The sequence below is a fragment of the Pleuronectes platessa genome, chromosome 9 (assembly GCF_947347685.1).
Source record: "Pleuronectes platessa chromosome 9, fPlePla1.1, whole genome shotgun sequence".
Lineage (NCBI taxonomy): Eukaryota > Metazoa > Chordata > Actinopteri > Pleuronectiformes > Pleuronectidae > Pleuronectes > Pleuronectes platessa.
This window is the reverse complement of record NC_070634.1, coordinates 15,595,130-15,612,786: the sequence shown is the minus strand read 5'-3', so window position 1 is coordinate 15,612,786 and position 17,657 is coordinate 15,595,130. Positions and strand designations below refer to the sequence as shown.

Sequence of the window (17,657 nt, the reverse complement as noted above, 5' to 3'; positions counted from 1 at the left end):
GAAACTATTTCTAGAATATTTTGTGTCTCCCTCTCTCTTCTCTTCCACATGGAAAATTGTATATTCAGCTTCTCCAAAGTAACGCTCTAGTTGCAGTGTAGAAAGAGAGAATGTTTTGGGCCGTTGTACTGAAAAACACAGACACACAGGCAGACAGGCTGGGTCCAGCGGCGGCTCTTAAAGGGACAGTGTTTTTCTGTCCGGCTGAACTCTGTGACTCGGGCTCCAGGGTCTGGTAGAACCATCTAGAACTGAGGCAGCAGCTGCCGCTTGAGTCACACACAGCCTCCAGGAAAACACTTCATACAGTAGATGTGAGTGATGACCAGATATCAAGAGGGCACAGCAAACTGTCTGAAGTGAAGAAATGATCATGAAGAGTATCTTGTTATCAAACGTACCTCGTATCGTTCACCTGACAGCTCCTGTGTCAGAATCATGACAGTTTAACCTTAGAGTGACACCTGGTTCATTAGGTTTTAGCTGTTTGTTTGTATTATATATAATAACTTCAAGTAATACATATCCAGACTGACAAAACATATAATTATATTTGCATAATATGATAGGATGCCAAAGAGATAAAGTGTTATGATCCATCAGTTTATTGGTGTCAAATAAAAACCATGATGCAAAGAGTCTCCATTTCCCTACTGTGTGTGTGTGTGTGTGTGTGTGTGTGTGTGTGTGTGTGTGTGTGTGTGTGTGTGTGTTACGTGTACACATTCATATGATCTGTCTGTCGTCGGCCTGACTATCTGGGTGCTTGTGTGTCTGAGTGTAGCTTCTGCCTGGCTCAGCCACTGTGATGACGCTTGTTCTTTGTATAAGTAAAGCATAGAAGTAAAACACACACAAATACACACACACACGCCCTGATGTTGTGACTGCAACTGAATCCCAATGGAAAAGAGAAGTCTTGTTTATCACATAATGTGAGGCACACACACTTCGACACACACATAAAAAAACAAAAAGGATGCCATTCTGTCTTATACCTGAGGGCGTAAGACTGAGACTTAAAGCAATGTTCTTTTCTGTCTAAGCACCTGATAATCCCTGCAGGCTGGCAGCAAGCAAGGGAAAGTCAATCTCACACACACACACCTACACCCTGCCTAGCTAACCATAATTGTGAAGTTTAACTATATACACGTGTATGTGTGTAAACCATATATCTCTGTATATCTGGAAACAGTGGACATTTCCTTCACCCTGCACCTATAGGAAATAACACCTTCTGCACACATAAACATTGAATGAAAATATGTACACACAAATACACACATTCAGGTAAACCAGAAACATAAAAACACCATCCATCATCCTGCCACCTGTGGATTCAATCAGTGCTGACATCTCCAGCACACAACCTGCTCTTATTAGAACCCACTCAGAAAGACACTTCACTCTACTTCTTCTTCAACTTTCTACCTGCTCGAAATTCTTTCACATCTTTATCTGAAACAGCACACTAGTAAAGACTTCCCTTATAGCATAAGTACATAACATGTCGCCTTGGTATGTGACTTGGCAAGTGATGATGCGTCTTAAATTATGTAACTAACCTGGCAGAGCTTGTCGTAGCTGCTCCGTCAGCTTTAAACTCGCCACAGACGGATGACAGGGGTATATCATTCGCCACGTTTCTACTACAAAATGCCTCGTCCTCATTGCTGAAGTGGGTGTGTGTTTTAAAGGCATGAAAACAAGTAGCGGGTTTGCTATATGTACTTGGTTTCAAAACAAATACATGTCCTCATCACTTGGCAACAGCTACTGAGGTAATTTAATGAGGATGCCAGTGACGTTCCTCCCCCCCCCCCCCCCCGGTAATAGTACGAGAACTAAGAATGTAGGAGTGCTAAGTAAGGTCACACCCTCGCTTGTTGCACATGCAGACAAAGCTGTGAGCCTAACAGGACCAGGTGTGGTCAAGGGATTGGTTTTTCGGTTGGTTTTACAATAACATAAACACTTCCTTGCATTATTGGACAAATAGATCCTACAGTAATTATTAATATTTTTTATCTTACACCCATGTGACTGAAGCTGATTGCAGACATGAACTCTGGAAAATGAGGGTTAGGGTCAGACGTATTCTCAACACCATTTAGATGAGGGGTGCCGCCTGGGTAAAGAACGCAGGAGGTAGGACATGATGTATATTAACACTATGAAAATCAAGAGTTTTTGTTTACAGCACATCGAATTCAACGCAGACGTCGACCATTATTAACATGAGCTCTCAAGTCTCATGGTCTTTACAAGATGAAGATCTTTGTCTGCGTCCTCTTTGTCCATTATAAAGAGGTGTCTATTTCATTCAGATATTTGTTCCAGTTTTCACATTAGTCTCTTATTGGAAACGCCGTCAACACGCCTGCTCGCTCACTTCAAATTTCCCTGCTGTCTTCTCATATGGGCTCACTCAGACCTTTTACTAGAGGGTCGGCAGGAAAGGTACCTGAAAATGTCCACGGTAACTGACTCACACACAGTCACTCCCGAGAGTGACAGGAAAATGTCCTGACTTCTGTGCATATCCGAAAGCAGCTAAACTTTTCTCACCACCTTAAAACAATAATATAATGTCTTTGGCAGAACACAATGTGCTCAAATCTAAATTTCATTAAATACATCCCCAGGTCAATCGAATGACTATTAATCCTAACAGAATAATCTTGTGTGAACCGCTCAACCAGACTAAGTAAACATGTACAAGACAAACTGTAAAGTTGAGCTCAGGTTGCTCCTGAATAATCCTTTGAATAGGAAAATAATTGGCTGTTTGGGTGCATAAATACCCAGTCACATTATTTCACTCCACTGCACCCTTGTAGGCTGTTTCCAAAATAATCAGCACTTGAGTATGATTAGAAATGTTGCGCTGTGCTGACTAAAAACTGTTTTTTCGTGGGCAACACAAAACCCAGCGTGAGTTAACAAAATATATGCATATAATCTGCATGTTTGAACGCTTACAAACATTTATAAACTGCTGTGGAAAATTATTTGTTCTTTTATGTTTGGTTCTGTGCTTCGACTTGATTCATCTTTGTAATCGCTGAGAACAGAATGTGATGGAGGCATTGAAAACACCAGGGACTCGTTTACAGAAACTGACATTAAAGAGCTTTTTGCGTATGAAATTATGTATTCTCGTGCCTATTTGGAAACTTTGTATTTGCTGCTACTCAGTGATATATGTTATTCTTTTGTAGGCTTTAAATTACTGACCTTATACTTGATTAGAATGTTTTGTTCAGATGGAGAAATTAAGAATGAAATATCCATAATGCTATTTTTACTCAAAAGAATTATAATTATGTACAAATGATTCGTAGTGCTACGTGTTTGTACGAGCTAAACACTGCTTACGGTCGACAAAGAGGAAAACAGAGGAGCAGGTGATGTCTTGGCCTTTTCTTTGCTCATCTGACTGTTTCTGTGAACTTTGTTTTCAACATCCCAGCTGCACGTCCACAGCACAAGAGAACTATTTCCACAGGGGGGAAATATTTCTGCCCTACTTTCTGTCTGATCAGCTTCCAAATACCACCATCTCTTGTGTCCAAATGTTATTGAGTGTGTTCAGTGACCACAATCCACTTGTCCTGCTGAAGTCATAAGTGAGTTGTTTTGTTGTGGGTGACAGTTACATCTCCGATCCTGTGATGACGGAGCCACCATCATTAACAGCGGCAGTGTTGATGGTGGCATTAAAGGTGCGCATGTGTGCGTGGGTGTGTGTGTGTGTGCCAGACGTACGTAGTGGAGTTTATAGTGGTGTATCCAGAAGGACACTCTGGAATACAGGCCCCATTATGGATGACGTATTCGTTGCAGCTCAACTCTCGATCCTGGTTCAATTTCTTAGTCTGCTTACACTGGTTGTGAAGGTCCTGAATTTTAAAACATAAACAAAAACATATAAAACATGTATAGTAGCTGTGTTCAGTTCATTTGTGCTAAATATTAAATTAGTTCATCTTTAATCCTAGTTATTACGAACCTGGCAGAAGGAGAAGCTGACGCAGCGCCAGCCCCTGAAGACATAGTGTCCCGCAGGACATTTCTCCACACAGGTGTTCCCATGCTGGAGGAACCTGCAGGCCACACAGCTACTTGCATTACCTGGCTCAGTACAGCCACCCAGGCACTGGTGGTCGCAGCATTGGCCCTGGAGGTTACACCCACCATGTTTACAGTTGTCCAAGCACACTGAGGAGAAGGAGGAGAGGGAGAAAAGAAAGAAAAAGAGGTGGTTAATATCAGGTTTGGTTGGCCCCTTTAGTGTTTTCATTAGATTAGATGGCGTTTGGAGATGACAAGACAAATGTGCACATAAAAGGCACAAATATAAAAACAAAACATCAATAAATAAACAGCATGTAGGCAAAGGCTTTTCTCTCACAACATTAGAACAAGAAGAGGCGGAAAGAGCAAATCCCTGTGGTCAGAGTGGCCACCAGGTGGTGGTTTGCTCTGATCTGAGAGCATCGTGGGATCCACATGCATGTTTGGAGGAGTGTATGTACACACACATGAACATGTCTGGGTCTGCTATAAACAGGTTTTCTCAGCTAGGCTTTTAGGCTCCCTGTTGCTTTATTTGTTGTGTTCATAGTTGTGGTTGTTCAAAGAAAAAACAGGAATAGTATTCGGCCATCAGGAAGAATACAGTCCTGCAATTTAACAAAGTTTTGACCCTGACGGAAATAATCATCAATAATGACAAAGCACAGAAAATTAAGATAAGTGACTTCCTTATTGAGGGATGGACTGTTGACTCTGTTACTTACATCAAACTCTGCTATACTGAAATATGACTTTTCACCCAAAAAGGTTTGCTGAACATTTCAACTTAATTTTAAACAAAAGCATAGCATTAAAAAACAATGATTGACCCTCACAAACAAAATAAGATAAGCTGCAGCGATGACTTGCAAACATTCACCTGGAAAACTACAGATTTCACATTTCATACCCATGAAAGAGTGAGTGATAGAGGAAAATCCACAGCTCCAACTTAAATTGCTAAATTGGCCAAACAACTTATTGTCAGGTTGTATCAGTTGTGATTTGACCTGTGCCCTGCAATGATCAGATAAACTAGCTGCCATTGCCTTGTCGTGAGCCAGTAGACTCATTAGATCTCACCTGATACAAGGCACTGACCTTCCAGTCTTGGTCATCAGTAACATTTCTTAATTATTGGCGAGTAAAATACTCTCAAACACCTTGGGTTTATCAGCTACTCATCTTTAAATGAAAACATAATATTAAAAAATATCCATAAAAAACCATCAGCATTTCAAACATCTATTCCTTTCATTTACTTTGGAATCCACTAGAGAAAAACAGCAAAACATGCCAAATCTAACCCCGACTGGGTTTCCTGTTCATGACCCTGCGTGTTAATGTGCGTCTCTCACCATGTTTCTCACTACACTGTCAGCTTTGATATCAAGTGCTAACTGAGCCAGAGAGGTCAGGGAAAGAAGCAGATCTGGGTCAAATAAAAGCTAAAAACATTTCCAAGAATTTACTGCCCTGTGTCAGATCCTTTATAGGTGAAATAGACAACATAACGAAAAGGAAAATTCCACATTTGAGAGCATTTTGATTAAGAGTTTTAATATCCGACCTATTCTTGGGTAAAATTTATTGCATTTAAAAATCCCCTTGCGGCGTCAAAACTGGAAGGAGCACCATGGTATAAAATAGTTGAAAAGTGCATTTGGGGGCACAGTATGACAGTCATGTTGGGATGTCACCTCTGTGAGGACATGAGCCCCCCCCCCCCTCTTTGCATGAGAGGGCTGCCCATTATGCTGCCTGAGTACAAGCAGAGAGGACAAACAGGGTTGAGAGAAAAAGGAGGGGTGGGATGATAACGTTAAAGAAAAGAAGAATGACAATATGGACAGGAGGTCAAAACATATGAGAGGAGGACCAATCTAGAAAAATATATATTTTTGACCTTCCGGGTTAGTTCATGCAGGGGTCGCTCCACTGCGTTTTCTTTACAATGAGCTAGTAAACCCAGAGTCGTCTCTGACCCACAGAGAAAAATGCATCGCTCTTCTCTAGCCCTCCCCCTCTCCTCTGTCTGCTGTGTATGTGTACATGCTGTGACCAAGGCATCACATAGCAGAGCAGGGAGGGCTGAACAGGGAGGGCTGAGAAAAGCTCCCCTGATCCGGTTCCAGCTGAGGGATCCATGCCGGAGTGCCGCTCCAACCCCAGATCCACCCTCAGCTTCAGCCAATGTGTTTGCTGGCTGGGGGAGGCAGCCATTCAATGGCCTCTTCCATGTTGGGAGGAGAGATGCCCAGGGTTAACCCTAGCCTTGCTGGGGCAGACAGGGGGCAGACGCAGCTAAGCAGCAAGCATGCCAGGGAAGATGAATGTGCTGCTGCTGCTGCTTTGGGTGAATTACAATGAGCTTAGGACTGGAGCGAGGCCAAAACAGAGATAGGTGGATCGAGTAAATCAGCTTTACCTCGAATCCATTCAATACACGATCATGAAAAACTGTTGTTTACAACCCCCTGTTATGTTAATAGAATCATGCAATATATATAATAAATCAATGCACCCAGCCCTGTTGTCTTTCGATTATTCTTTCGAGTTGTATTCACCCTGTTACCCTCCTGTTTTTATCTGATGCCTGCACTGTGGTCTCAGCAAGTAGTACAGCATGGAGTACTACTGCGGCAGCTTTATTCCCCATTCTCCTCACGCTAGTGCTGGGCTACACAAGCTAGCTGCTATGCCAAACATGCTCCAGTCAGCTCACTCATTCATTCCTCCCCTCCTCCTCCTCCTGCTGCTGCTGCTGCTGCTGCTACTCCACTGTCCTCCTCTCTATCCGTCCTCACTGCCACAGCCTCACCCTGCCCTGCACCACTATCTATCTCTCTATCTGCCTGCCTTTCTAGGCCACTCAGCCCCTCCCACTTTCATTCATACAACGCCTTGTTTTGTTTTCATGCAGCCCGGGTGGGGGGATGGAGGGAAGGAGGCGAGGATGAAGGGATGATTTCACTCATGCTTCAACAACAAGGAGGAGGAGGAGGTGGCAGTAGCATCCTGGAGAGCTTACCTCTCATTAAGCTAAACACACACACATACATACGTAAAACCTCACTGTGTCATTCAATAATTTGCTTGCCGCACACACACACAGGCGCACACTCATGCACAGTTCCAGTAAGGGTTTTAAATGCAAATCCTGATCAAAGGTGTGCCGTGTTTACCTTTCATTTGGCAATGGCAGTAAAGAGCTCTGGCTGCTCAGTCCCCAGGGGAAGAAACATGGGAGAAGCTGTGCAGCCAATAGTATGCAGCCACACACAGCAACACTTCCTGCTCTTAACACATAAAACCTCCCCTTTAATTGGCAGTGTTTTCTGCTCGGAACAATAACAAACACGTTTTTACCCCAGAGCATTTACTCAGAGAACACACACACGCGCACGCACACGCACACACACACACACACACACACACACACACACACACGCGTTTACTATATTTGGCCACGATGGGAGTCCTAAGCTTCAAAAGCTCTGCTATAAATGCTTTGAGTGATCTGATGTAAGACATTCACCCTGAGAGAGTAAAGGGGAGAGGCAGACGGGGGAGGGAAACAGTGTAAACAAATGATCACGGGGAGGGCGAGAGTGATACTGTCATCAGAAGCATAAATATACATGAAAGCAAGAGCGCACAAATACAAACACAGACACACACAAACAAAGGCAAAGGTCTGTTTGTGTTCACTGTGATGGCTGAAAGGAGGGCAACAGAGAGGGGTATGAGGTGAGTTGGGGGGTCAGGTGGGAGGAAAACAAAGGAGCAGAGCAGAGTATAAAGGTGAAGGACAAGAAGAGAGGAGTGATGATAACACGAAAATGTTCAATTAATTGATCAAAATAATGCCGTTTTATCGAACCATTGTGAAAGAATTTCATTTGATCACAGTAGATCGCCATCATTGGGTTCAAAGATGTTTTAGTAAGAGCTTAACATCACCCATCTTGTCTAGTGTTGCCTGTCCTTATGTGTAGAGCAAAACAGTGTCTCTCCTTTACCCCAACTTTTAACATGTGATTCCCAAATGACTTGTTGCTTATACAGATGTTTTGCTATTTATCACACAATTTTGTTGTCATACCTTTTACCTCATATTTGTTTTCAATGGATGTGAATAGTTTTTCCACTGCGTGGTGCAGGCTGGCAGCAGTTGGAGGCACAGTGATTTATTACACTGCATTTTCACTGCACTACGAGTGAAGTAGAGGTGACAACAAAACATTTTCATTATAGAGATTTTATGCGCAACCCTGAGTAGGTGCTTAGATCCTGACCGGAATTTAAGGATGAAAAGAGAAGTAGACGGTCATACGCTTCCTTTTACTCTGCAGCAGCCACTCCCTCTCTGGGTCATTGACACACAGATAAAGGGAAGCCATTATGCAAGCACCTTAACAAACACAGGAACCTGACAGGAGTCTATGAATTTACTCATGAGAACTTGCAAAGATCCAGATATTTCTGTGCTGTTACAAAACTGTGTGAGGTTATCACTATATGAATGCGTGAACTAAATAAAAAGATATCTTTCAGAAGTATAACCACATTTTTTCCCCTTTCCATCAGCACTATTTATATAATCCTGTGGGGCCGAGACCACGACGATGACGGCCGTGACACTGGGTGGTGTCTCTTTACAGTGTGTATGACTCACACTCTGAAGCCTGAATCAAAAAAAGGTAAATGTTTGGACAAGACATTTACGCATGTCCACAAGGACTGAGGCGGAGGCAGCCATGAGCAGGGAGCAATCTCTGATCACTATACACACACTGACACACACACAGTCGTCACTCAGTAATGAGATTAGGCGGTTTACCATGCCAAGATGTTCGCTGCTCTGTTTCATGTCACTGGGTCACGAGGTGTTTATCGACCACATTGTATATGGCAAGTGGAAACACACTGACACACACAAACAACCAGAAATGTCAGACAGTACATGTCAATCAGAATTTGATGAATTTATTCATGTAAGACTATATGAATGCAAGTAAAAAACTAACAGAGGATTGTATCATAACTCAACTATAGTTTTGAAATAATGACTTCCAAGATATCTTTATAAATAGCTCTGTAACAATAGTGAAACAATACCACAGCAACAAGCTACAACATCAGGAGAAGTAATGAAGTAATAGATGACAGTAGATGGAGGAGAGGGGTGAGAGAGGGTAATTACTCTCATTAATTGTCACTCAAATGTGTCCAGCAGAGCACAGACCTCTGCCAAGGTGTATTGAGTGATTTGTGTTCAGTCTACTTTAGTGCACCACTATAGTGAACAGTCTAATAATACTGGGTTTTAGCTTCATCACTGTAAAGCGCAGTTAATGTAATTTGTGTTTATTATTTTCCTGCACAATAAAAACAGTGGTCCGTGTGCTGCTAAGTGATTTGATGATTATATGTTTTAATACATGGAGGTTGCTCTGTGGATGTTTCAAACATCTTTTACAGAGGTGCTTCACAGTGTCTGTGGGTTTGCCATGGCTGTAGCCTTTGTTAGCAGAATAACACCATGTTTTCGCTTCTTTAGCCTTCTGACCAGCCGGCGATAGAGTGGCCAAGAGCATTTATATAAGCACTTGCCTTTTGTACATTTCACAACACGGTAGCCTCCTGTCAATCTCCACATATCAAAGAAAGGTCTGTTAATGAATAGCATCTAATAATATCTTCATCTTTGTTGCAAGCCAGTGAAGTTATTTCATCAACCACTTAAAAAATATGCCAAAGCCACAACAAGCTAATAGAATTACACCTGTTACCAGGCTGTTATGAACAAGTGTCTTCATATGTCCTTGGTTAAGCATGTGTAGTCAGCAGTGTCTTGCTCCTCAGTGTAGAGTCTTTCACCACACTTGTTTAATCGCTTCCAAGTAAAATCACATTCTGCTGCTGCTCTCAGACACTGAAAAGCTTGATCAGAGCAATTAGAGGTTTCTTGCTTTGCTCAAGGACAATTCAACAGAAGCTGCAGGAGGGGGGGTTAGAGACCTCTGTTGTAACCTCAAACTTTCAAGACTGCTGCATGATTCGAACCAGCAACATTCAGTTCACAGGACCGTCTCTTGATCTGAGGCCTGCTGCTGCGACGTCCAGTCAATCCTCTTTTATATGCAAGGTTAGGTTATCATCGACAGTTGCTCTAGAAATGGATACTAATCAAGTCACAGCGTAGGGTCACCGGACGAGCAGGAACCCATACACATACATGAATACATGCTGATAGCAAAATAAGAAAATTAAAGAGTGAATCAAGCTCAATGAGCCTGGTTTCGCTCCCTGCTTTGTCTGTCTGTTCATTGATTTCGTCGTCTGTGTCTTCCTGTGTGCTGGCCAGCCTTGCTGGCCCATGTTGTTACCATGGAGATGAGTCCAGACATAGACTGTCTGCAGTAATTAGCTGCATGCTCCCGACAGGCATTTTCTTAGATTCCCCTCTAGTCATCATTTGTTTCTCATCTTTACAGTATATCGTAAAGCCTCTCTCCTCTCCCCTTCTTCTCCTCTTGACCCTCTTGTCCTGCCCAGCCATAGTCTCTAGCCCCAGGTGACAAATCAGCTCCTCCAAAGAGCCACAGCCACTAGATCTCATTACAGTCAGTAAGGAGCTACAATCAATACTTCCCGCTGATGGCCCACCTCGCCACTCCTTATCATTTTCTCCTACACACCCACACTCAACCATTAGGGCAGGAAACCAAACTTAAATACTTTTATGGTATCAACAAATTGCTTACAGCATAAACAATGACATTGTCATTTACGGTAGCAAATATCTTTGGACAAAATCTCATCAGCATCTTGGAGTTAATAAGCATGATTATACCAAGATATAAAAATGCTGGGGATTGGATGTGTAATGAAACATTACATGAACAGGCCATAGAGGCATGCAGGGCTGTTACGCCCAGAGACTCTTAACCCCCTTTCCACCTCCTCTCAGAGCTACATCTTTCATTTTGTCACTGTGCCACCAGTAACAGCACTTGCTACTGGCAGCACTTTTTCTGACATATGGATGCAGCCATAAAAAACACATATAGACACAAAACGACCACAAACAGACGCTTATGCAGAGGCTGCTGCAGTCAAAACAATCTCGTTCTTTTGTGTGTGCGTGAAAGAATGAGATTGTGTTGACTGCAGCAGCGTGTTTGTGGTCGTTTTGTGTCTATATGTTTTTTTTATGCACACACACACGCACGCACGCACGCACGCACGCACGCACGCACGCACACACACAAAGCTAGGAGTGTAACAGAGTAATAGACATAATTTAGATCACCGATACTTGTACACAAACTCAAAACAACACACACACACACACTCACACATAGGGAGAGGTCCAGCAGGTTTTGCTGACTGGACAGTTTGGTGACAGTGGCAAGGTGATGGAGAGAGGCAGCGAGAGAACATCCATCTAGAGAGCGAGACACTTGCATCACCGGCCTCATGATTTTCCTTCACATCACAACCACCGAGAATCACTCATATACACTCACACAACACAATATAAGAGGCAGGAGTCTCTTCTAAACACTTTAGCCAGTTGAAGAGACTCAGTACCATGTCTTGGCTGATATCAGGTCAGTGAATCCTTGATGAGCCTGTGTCATGCCTAAAGAGACGCATGCATCAAACAATAAGAAAACAGCTGCACCAGTGTGGTTCCATATTGACTCAGATGATTCAACGTGTTTGTGTGTGTGCCATAGAGAGCGAGAAAGGATACAGCTCTACAATGAAAAAAGATTTTACCCTTTGGAAATAGAGAAAAAACACAGCATCAATATGTGGCAGGCTGCCACTAATAGAAATCAATGTATGTGAAAGCGAAGCGAAAGACTAAAGTGAAAGAATATTTTCTGTTCATTCAGAAACTGTAGACAGTCAGAAGGTGTCATCTGTAGGTCGTCCTTCAATGAGGCTTAGGACATAATTGTGTTTACACTGCTAAAGGATATGGCCGCCTATGAACGCGGTCTGAGTGAATGGATCACAATGCATCTTGGTGTGCGTTCACACCTGTACAAGTGGAGCTAACAACTTGTGATCAGATGGCCTGAGACAGGTGTTTACTCCAGGTCTGAGCGGGACCTTAGTGGCGACTCAGTCATGACTACGGTGTTTCTAAACCTTCCCTGTCTGCCTCAATGGCCCATTATCTCCTCATATTAGCCTCGGAAAGAGAGAGAGGGAGAGAAAGGCAAAGGCAAAAGGAGAGAACTCAGATTGTCCTCTGTCTCATTTTCTCTGTGTCCTCAGTTGACAGAGAAAATGTTTATCAAAGGGCTGATTGTCACAAATTCCATCTCGTTCCTGTCTCCTCTTTCCTTGCTCCATCTTTCTCTCTTTCCTCTCCACCTCCCACTACCTCTATTTCTCTCCCTCTTTCCTGCCTTTCTTGTGTTTCAGGGGCTTTGAGTTCAGCTAGCCAGAACGACTGGAAAAATTATTTGCTGGGGATGCCACAACATTTTCTAACAAGCGTTGTTGGATTAGCTCAGAGAAGACTAGAAAAAGGGAATCTAGGGAACAATAAGTTAAATGGGAAGTCAATCCATTATTTTGTCAAATAAACTTGAACGCTGTGATGGCATTTGACAAATGAGTACATTTTGACACTAACACCTGGGTCTGGTATACTGATGGACATGTTTCACTATTTACTGACATCAGCAGATCCATCAGTGTTTCCTGTAGAATTTGATTAAATCTATGGCTGTACATGTAGCTGAAGGGGGGGGGGGGGTTGCGCAAGACAAACATGCAGGGGATGATAAAAATTGTACCGATGTTTTGATGGGTCACCAGATGTACACAGTGCAAGAGAGAAATAGAGAGAGAGCGAGAGAGATAGCGAGAGAGACAGTGGGGCAAAGAGTGCTGAACACAGCTCTTTAATTAGGCAATGCTGCAAAACAGAGCTTTTACATTATTATGAGAAGTTCTTTTTTGAGATTATTATGTAACTGAAGCAGACAAATAAGACCATGACGTGCTAGTCTAGGTCATTAATGTGGAACACATCATGGAAACTTTTGGAATCCCGACTGGATCGTAGATAACAGACACTGTAAAAGAGGCACTAACAATACTGATGCACAGGGACAGATAATGACGTAGGAAAAGGCATCGTTGGAAATGAAAAGCAGAAGAAATAAGGAGGAAAAAGAAAGACAAGTGAACTACTTAACCTCCTTCCTCTTCATATGCACACACACTCCTGTGTTTCAGCATGCTGGTCAGCTGCACTGAGTGCTACACACAGTGTGGGGGCCAGAGCAAGATGGCTGCAGTGCAGATGCTAGCTGCCCTATTTCATATTCACAGCATAGGACTGAGCTGAGCCACTGTACACATAGCCACACACAAATACACATGTGCATACTCAAATGCATTCATGCTCACAGAGCAGAGCAGCTGATGGCAAAAGAAAGGAGGGGGAAAAACAATGCCGCCCAATACAATGTGGTATATACATGTTTAAGTTTAAGGGTAGATAATAAAGCTCCAAGATGTTGTAATGTTATTTGGAGAAAGCAACAGTTGAAACAAATTAACCGATTATTATATTATTTAATGCGAGTTTTGTTCTGGCCACATGATGGTTTTCATAAATGTGGCCGGATGTCATTTTAAGCGCCCTCATTGCTCTTTGCATCAATCAAATACAAGCACTCCCATCACGCCTGTCTCCTCCAATCATTCATATCCCACAATGCTGCAGGAAGGCTATTTATTCTTGAAGGAAGGAGGGAAACTCTCCATCATTACTATAAGAAAGAGGTTTGTCACAAGGGGTCACATACACACATTCCCTCATCTGATGTCCAAAACCAGCCAAAAATACAGTACACAGGTCACATGTCGCAGACACGTGAGGTTCCAGCATCGTTCTTTTGTTCTAAGACAAGGGGCCCTCCCTTCCTGCCCCTCCACCTCTGACCTCAAGACTGGAAAACAACATACAGCTGCCAGCCCTTACGACTGACGCCATGTCACCTTTATGATTTACCTTTTCCTAACAATTACACGGGTAGATGTGAGGTACACAATGTTCTTGGAGGAGTTGAGAGAAGACAATGATGAAAATAGTTGATTGTCCAATGTCTTGGCCTGGGTATTCAAGGCCTCCTGGTCATGAAATGTGCTTGGGTCATAAAATCTATAACATAGTAATCATAACATCTTAGTCCACGAAAATCGAAGCAATGGAAGTGTGGTTATCAATTCACCATCATCACACACAAGAACTTCACTTAAAGTTGTCAAAGCCTCAGTTTGACCTCAATGAGTGTCTTATTTCCATCAGCGAAGTAAGTGGCCAAGGAAAGCAGCTGAGAAGACCGGCCAGGGGTCTCTTGAGCTGGTGCAAAGGGACGACTATGGAGAGTGTGAGTCATAAGCAAAACAGTGTGAACTCAGATTCAGGCTCAGCTGGTTTAAAGGAATTTGGGGAAAGTTGGAGGATCTTTTGCTTCTGTTTGCTCTACTTTTTGATCATCCGTCTGTGTCATCATCAGTCTGTCTGATCGCTCAAATGACAGGTTCCTTTTGTTCTAAACTGGAAATGTTCGTGGGAAAACCAAAGACTGGAACCTGCAATGAGTTCTGATGGTTGTAAGGAGAACAGGTCCACAATTACATGGATACAAGAAGAACATGTAAGATGCTCCTCACTAAAGAACAAATATAATACATACCATTACTTTTCAGATATTTTCAGATTTCTATTTCTACTCAAACTTTAATCAGCCTTGCAAATTTAATCTAGTTTGAGTTTGTTGTTGAGTTTGGATTTAAGGAAAACGTTCACAGAATCTGCATCATCATCATGCACAGGGCCGCAGGATTTAGAATGAGCAGCTATTGGCTGTGTTGTGGATAGTAAAGCAGCAGACAGATACCGATGTTTCCAAGTGCATTTTACATCAAACACTAATCCAAACCTATGATTGAATCATTTACCTAAAACCAACAGCAGCAGGTATTTCTGACAACAAAGTGTGTGATCATGTTCTCAAAAGTCCTATAATACAGCATCAAACGTTACTTATATATCTAGACTGTGGAGAAATACTAAACCTACCATTGAGTTTACATTGTCATCTCTTTGCTCTTTTTGACAAGAGAGATACATCTGATGACGGCTCCCTGACTTACTGCCGGTCCACCCCTCAAACGTGCCCCTGTTGTAATGCTAATGCAGCGCAGGCTGCTCTAAAACCTCTGCTAATTAAAATCTTAGTTCCAATAACTGCCAGACTAAAGAGATTTGGCATAAGCACACACTATTAACTCCGGAGCAGAGAAGGAAGGGAGATTATGTGCGTGCATTGCAGTGTGTGCATTCACAAGCCAATGACAAGCTGTATTTATGAGATGCATGGACGTTGACTCATGCAAGTCTCAGAAAACAAAAGTCTTGCAAACAGGCTGACACTAATGTAACACCCTCAATGTAAGATAATGCACAGTTAGGTAGACAGGCCATTAACAGTGGTCGCTGGCACTCTGGTCAGAGTGTACCATGACATGTCAGTGATGATGGGAGGGGGAGAGTAATGCCGATGCACCATGCAAAAACACAGTGTGATAGAATGCAGTGATACAGAAGCCCAGAATAAGCGATTGGTTGATGGAAGCAGGGGGTACGGCAGACAGAAGGGGGGATTTTCAGCTCATGAGGAGGAAAGGAGCTGAACGAGCCAAAGAAAATAATGAGCATGTACATTAACGACGGTGAACTGTAAGGAAGCAGACACGTGGCCCTGTGAGGGAAACAATTATCAAAATAAAACGCAACATGGATTCAACAGTTCCAGCGTTAAGAGCTCTCCGTTTCTGTCCGCATATCCCTCATACTCACTCACTCACACACTCTGATCAGTTTGCTTTGACAAATACCCCTCCCCCAGTCTTGTTTTTCTCTCCTGGTACAGGAATTCATGGGGCGTCTCCTCAAAAACAAGATTACGGTGGACACTTCATTTACCTAGGAGGGCCATTAGAGACAGAGTAACATTTCACTTACAATTCCCATTCTAAAAATCTCTCTGTTGCCTGAGGAAACTAAATTTGTTGATGGTATATTTAAAGAATCCACTTTATTAGATGCTTTAAGTATAATGTGATTATTTTAATAATTGTTTCATGGAATGATTCCCATCTGCAGATCCATAGAACATCCAAACTACTTCACTCAATTCATGCTCTCTCCTGTATAATAAAAACAGAAATAATAAAGCTTTGACACAAATAAATGTTAATATGATGATGATTCCAGTTTTCATCGGAAGTCACAAATCAGCATTTTGAAACGCGACAACACTGCATGAATTGAAGAGATTGAGTGTAGGAATTTTAAAAGGATATGACAGTAATTTAATGGGTTTAACTCGACATTAGTGCCAACTTCAGTTTCTCACTTCTGTTGTACAAGTGTGAGACTGTGAGCAAGGAGGAGGAGCTGTTTTCACTGGAAGCCCCAAAGAAAGAAAAGAGGAAGAGAGCTTCTGCATATGTATGCCTTTTCATTTTATTTTAACATGCCATAATTAAGATATGACTAACTTTAAAAAAACGGTCCAGGCAAGGTTGAGCACCAACATGCATCTCTTAAATGTGCCAGAAAAGAAAGGAATATACATGCTCATTATGAAACATCCAGGCTGTAATATAACACAACAAATATCAGGTAATTAAAACAATGAATCGTCTTCCGTCATTGTTCGATGGGATTAAACCCGTAACATAGTTCAACAATATTTCCAAACATATTCCCAAAATATTGAAATCATCTGCCGATTCCAGTCCCCCAGCAATAACGTGTACATGCGCTTTACACAACCTCAAGACAATAGAATCTTCCGCTTTACTCACAACATGTTTTCCTCTTACAAACCAAACAACCGTGCACGTGGTGTACAAACTACTTCCAAGAATTTAGATATATCAGAAATACACACCACATAATCTCTTCTGTCGGGGCATAATAACACGCTGCAGCTTGCATTACTGAACAGTGACCTATAACAAAGAGTTGCGCTCAAGGCTTCCACTGCCTTTGGATGTTATGCAGCTATAATTGACTTGATCCTCTTTCCTGGTGGGTTCAGTCCAAATTTGATAATAACATAAAAAGCAAATAATCAAACAAAAACAAATTGCTTGAGGTTCCACCAGCCAAACAAAGGCTCTACACTGAGGTGCTGTTTTATTCTGAAAACATTTAGGAACTATGACGGCTGCAGTTTGCACTTAATGTGGACATTCAAAGCAGAAAGTAGAGGAGAGCCGAGACCTCGAGCCAGCCTCAGATACATGCCAGGCTAAGGCACATGGCGTCCCTTCAGGGGCCTGACTGGAAAACAAACCCCGGCTGAGGGATTTACACAGCGGGGTCACTGCTGTAGAAGAAGGGTCCGACCACAAAGGACTACCTGTTTGTATCGTGTGGCCATACGTGTGCATGTGTGTGTATGCATGTATGCACATACATAATACATGTAAACCCGGCTAAAGGACAAAAGAATAGGAAA

General features: G+C 42.5%; 1 protein-coding gene across 1 annotated transcript in view; it reads right to left on the bottom strand.

The window, feature by feature from the left end:
- insrb (insulin receptor b) overlaps positions 1 to 17,657 on the bottom strand; it is a 79,051-nt gene that overhangs the window by 22,684 nt on the left and 38,710 nt on the right. Inside the window, exons 3-4 of the mRNA XM_053430185.1 lie at positions 4,016 to 4,224; positions 3,772 to 3,905 (exon numbers count right to left, since the gene is read on the bottom strand). Coding sequence (XP_053286160.1) covers positions 3,772 to 3,905; positions 4,016 to 4,224 — 343 coding nt within the window. The remainder of the gene's footprint in view (positions 1 to 3,771; positions 3,906 to 4,015; positions 4,225 to 17,657) is intronic.